This window comes from Mesitornis unicolor, unplaced genomic scaffold, assembly GCF_000695765.1.
Source record: "Mesitornis unicolor isolate BGI_N332 unplaced genomic scaffold, ASM69576v1 scaffold31060, whole genome shotgun sequence".
Classification (NCBI taxonomy): Eukaryota; Metazoa; Chordata; class Aves; order Mesitornithiformes; family Mesitornithidae; genus Mesitornis; species Mesitornis unicolor.
The window spans coordinates 2201-5446 of NW_010158081.1; the positions used below are offsets into that span (position 1 = coordinate 2201).

The window sequence follows — 3246 nt, forward strand, 5'->3', positions numbered from 1 at the left end:
CACGGCATGAGGGCGTTCAGGAACGCCTTGCGCTGCCGGGCGTTGAAGCCGAGCACCTGCGGGGAGCGGGGACAATGCTGGGGTCGCAGCATCCTCGCAGCGGGACCGGTGCCGGTGTCACTGCACGGAGGAGCCCAGCCCAGCACAACCGCACAGTGGTGCTCACCTCGATGTTCCCCCCGACTCTCGCCAGCAAAGGAGGGAGAGGTTTGTCCCGGTCGCTCTTCAGCTGCCTCCGGGATTGTCTTCTCCCACCTGGAGTCAAGCAGACCCCACGATGGAGGGACCAAGGCAACGGGGATGGACATCGTGCTCGGGGAGCCCAAGCTCCCTGCGCTCCCTCCCAACGGGAGCAGCACCGGGCAGGGTCCATCCCAGCCAGGCACCCCTCTCTGCCCTCACATCTGCTCCTCCCATGGTCCCCATCCTCCAGACCAGACCCTGCAGCGGCCACTGGAGGAGGCAGCCAGTGCCTCCCCTGCCCAGCAATGTCCTCATCTGGTCCCAGCGGGGACGCATCGCCCCAACTGGAGCTCACCGGTCCCTCCAGCCCTGAGGGTGCTGCTGCACCGGGGGCTTCCCGCAGAGCAAAATCCCAGGAGCACCAAAGGCTGTGACTCACTCTGCCCTTCTGGCCGCTCCTCGAAGTCTTCGTCCTCGTCCTCGGAGCCGATGGAGTACTCGGGATGAAAAAAGAGCTCGTCCTGCCACTCTGCAGACCACAGGGGAGAGGCTGGGTTAGAGGAGCGCTGCGATGGGCAGCGGAGAGGACGCAACAAGCAGGGAATTGCGTTCCCAGGTTTGCCAAAACTACGGGAAAACCCCAATTTGAAATAGCTTGCTCATAGACAAGTTTTTCCTAAATTCCTCCAGAAAAAAAACAGAATTTACAGACCAAAAAAAGAAAAACAATCTCTTAAGCATTCCTGTACTGGGGAGTTCAGGAATTGGGGAAGCACAGAGCCGAGCAGTCTGACAGAGAAACGCCAAGAAAGGCTCTGGCAGGCGCCCGTGGGGAAGCTGTGTTGCTATCCAGGTCCTGGCAGGAGCCTCTGCCCACCCAGCCCCATCGGGAGCCACCATCCCTCGCTCCTCGCCGTACCTTGGTCCTCCTGCGAGGCGTCGTTGTAGTTCACCTGCTTGCGGATCCTCTTCCCCTTGCCCAGGTTCCTGGCCAGGTCCTCCTGCTGCTGCTCGTAGTGGTGCCGCAGCAGCTTCTCCCAGTAATCGGGGTCCACGTTCTCCTCCTGTTTGATGATCTCGCGCTCCACCTCCTCCTGCCCAGCAGAGACAGGGCGTGAGGGGGGCAGCCTGCACCGAGACACCCCTTGGCTGCAATTCGGCTGCAATTCGGCTCCCGGCTCAGCCCCGGATGCACGGACCCCGGCGCAAGGCTGTGAGGGCTGGAACAAGCTCCCACCCAAAAAAACCTCCTCCGAATAGCACCCCCCATCGCGCTCACAGCCAGGGGAAAGCTACAGCTCTGCAGGGACCCCCAGGACAGGTCTGGACCCCCAAACCCCCCCGATGGCTCACAAGCAGCACCGTGCCTGCTCCATCTGCAGGGGAAAGGGCTGCAGAAGGCGCCTGCGGATGCTTTGATGGGGGACAGAGCCCGGCTCGCACCGTGGGCTGCACAAAGACAACCTGGCATCCTCTGCCCCTGACCGGTCCCGTCAGCACCAGGACCCCCAGGTCTGCACCGATCCATGGCAGATGCAGAGAGCGGGAATTCCTGCCCCAAAACGCTGGTTGAAACAGGGAAGGGAGCGGAAGGAAGACGGGGGACGTACAGAGAGGTGTAAGACATGATACTGGTCACATTACCACACCGTCCTCTTCTCTCACAACATACTGGGCCACTTTAAAGGAGCTGAGATACTCGTTCATGTTCTGCAGCTCCGTGTCATCGGTCGCGTCCTGGTTTCGGTCCAGAAGCTTGGAGATGGCAGCGTCGTCGTAGTGGATCACGCTGCTGTCGTCCACGTCCTTGTTGTCACCTGGAGAGCAAGGCCAGGGCAATGGGAGCACAAATCGCCGTGCTGGAGCCAGCTCACACTCAAAACCAGGCTCAGCTGAGGCACAGGAGGGGGACAGGTCACCCAAAAACGGGAGTTACACACCTGGCGGGGGGGCACCGTGCTTCTTTTTCATGCCGGGGGTCGCTGCGCCCCCCTTGGTCGACAGCGCGTCAGAGAAAGGGGCAACGGCGTCCGGTGTGGCGATGCGCTGCCCCTGGGACACCATGCCTATGGCCAGAGCAGAGGAGGAGCCCCCACAGCTCACAGGGACCCCCTCCTCACGCAGGGCACCCCCGGCGCCTCCCCCTCCTCACCCTCCACGTCGTCCTTGAACAGCTCCTCTGTCCCAAACTTGAGGATGTCATCCAGCTCCTGCTTGGTCATGGAGCCTGACTTGGAGCCCAGCCCCGGCCGCACCACCAGGTGGGTGAGCATCATCTTCCTCTTGGCCACCTGGGTGATGCGCTCCTCCACGGAGGCTCTGGTCACGAAGCGGTAGATCATCACCTTCTTGTTCTGCCCGATGCGGTGGGCTCTGCTGAACGCCTGCGGGCAGAGAACGACGCTGCCGAGGCCGCTGGAGGGGTCCAAGCCTCTCCCCCCACCCAGGGCTGCACAAAGGCAAGGCCGAATTCGGCACTCGAGGCTGCTCCCAAGAGCTGCTCCTCAAACGTGCTGACCGCTGGCAAGGCAGCTACCCTATGGGGACCCCAACCAAGGGGTCTGGAGGTGGGGAAGAAGCCCCTTTCTGCAGCTTCCCATGCGCACGCTGCTCCTCCATCACTGCACCAACCCATCTCCGTGGCCGGGACCAGGGAAGGAGGCGCTGACACAAGCAGCGCCAGATGCGGGTGCAGTAAGGGGGCTGCTGAGCACAAATGTGCCCCATAAACCCCCCCAAAAGGGCTGGCAGCTCTCGAGAGGAGCTCAACATCCCTGGGCAGGGGTGCGAGCAGAGGACAGAGCCGGGGAGGTGCTCGCTACAGGGGAAGGAGAGGCCGAAACCTGGATGTCGTTGTGGGGATTCCAGTCCGAGTCGTAGATGATGACCGTGTCGGCCGTAGCGAGGTTTATGCCCAGGCCACCAGCGCGGGTGGAGAGGAGGAAGCAGAACTGCTGAGCACCGGGAGCTGGAGAGAAACGGGGGGACAGTGAGACAGACAGAGCACGGCTCACAGGGGAGGGGAACCGCGTTTTGGGGACAAAACAGCAGGAAACGAGGGTC

The 3246-nt window shown here is 62.3% G+C and overlaps 1 protein-coding gene across 1 annotated transcript in view; it reads right to left on the minus strand.

The window, feature by feature from the left end:
• LOC104539099 (chromodomain-helicase-DNA-binding protein 5-like) overlaps window positions 1-3192 on the minus strand; it is a gene marked incomplete at both ends in the record, with an annotated part of 5261 nt that extends 2069 nt beyond the window's left edge. The window contains 8 exon segments of the mRNA XM_010182547.1: window positions 3-56; window positions 167-255; window positions 623-712; window positions 1103-1277; window positions 1831-2000; window positions 2293-2298; window positions 2336-2567; window positions 3027-3192. Coding sequence (XP_010180849.1) covers window positions 3-56; window positions 167-255; window positions 623-712; window positions 1103-1277; window positions 1831-2000; window positions 2293-2298; window positions 2336-2567; window positions 3027-3192 — 982 coding nt within the window.
• Window positions 3193-3246: the final 54 nt, after the last annotated feature.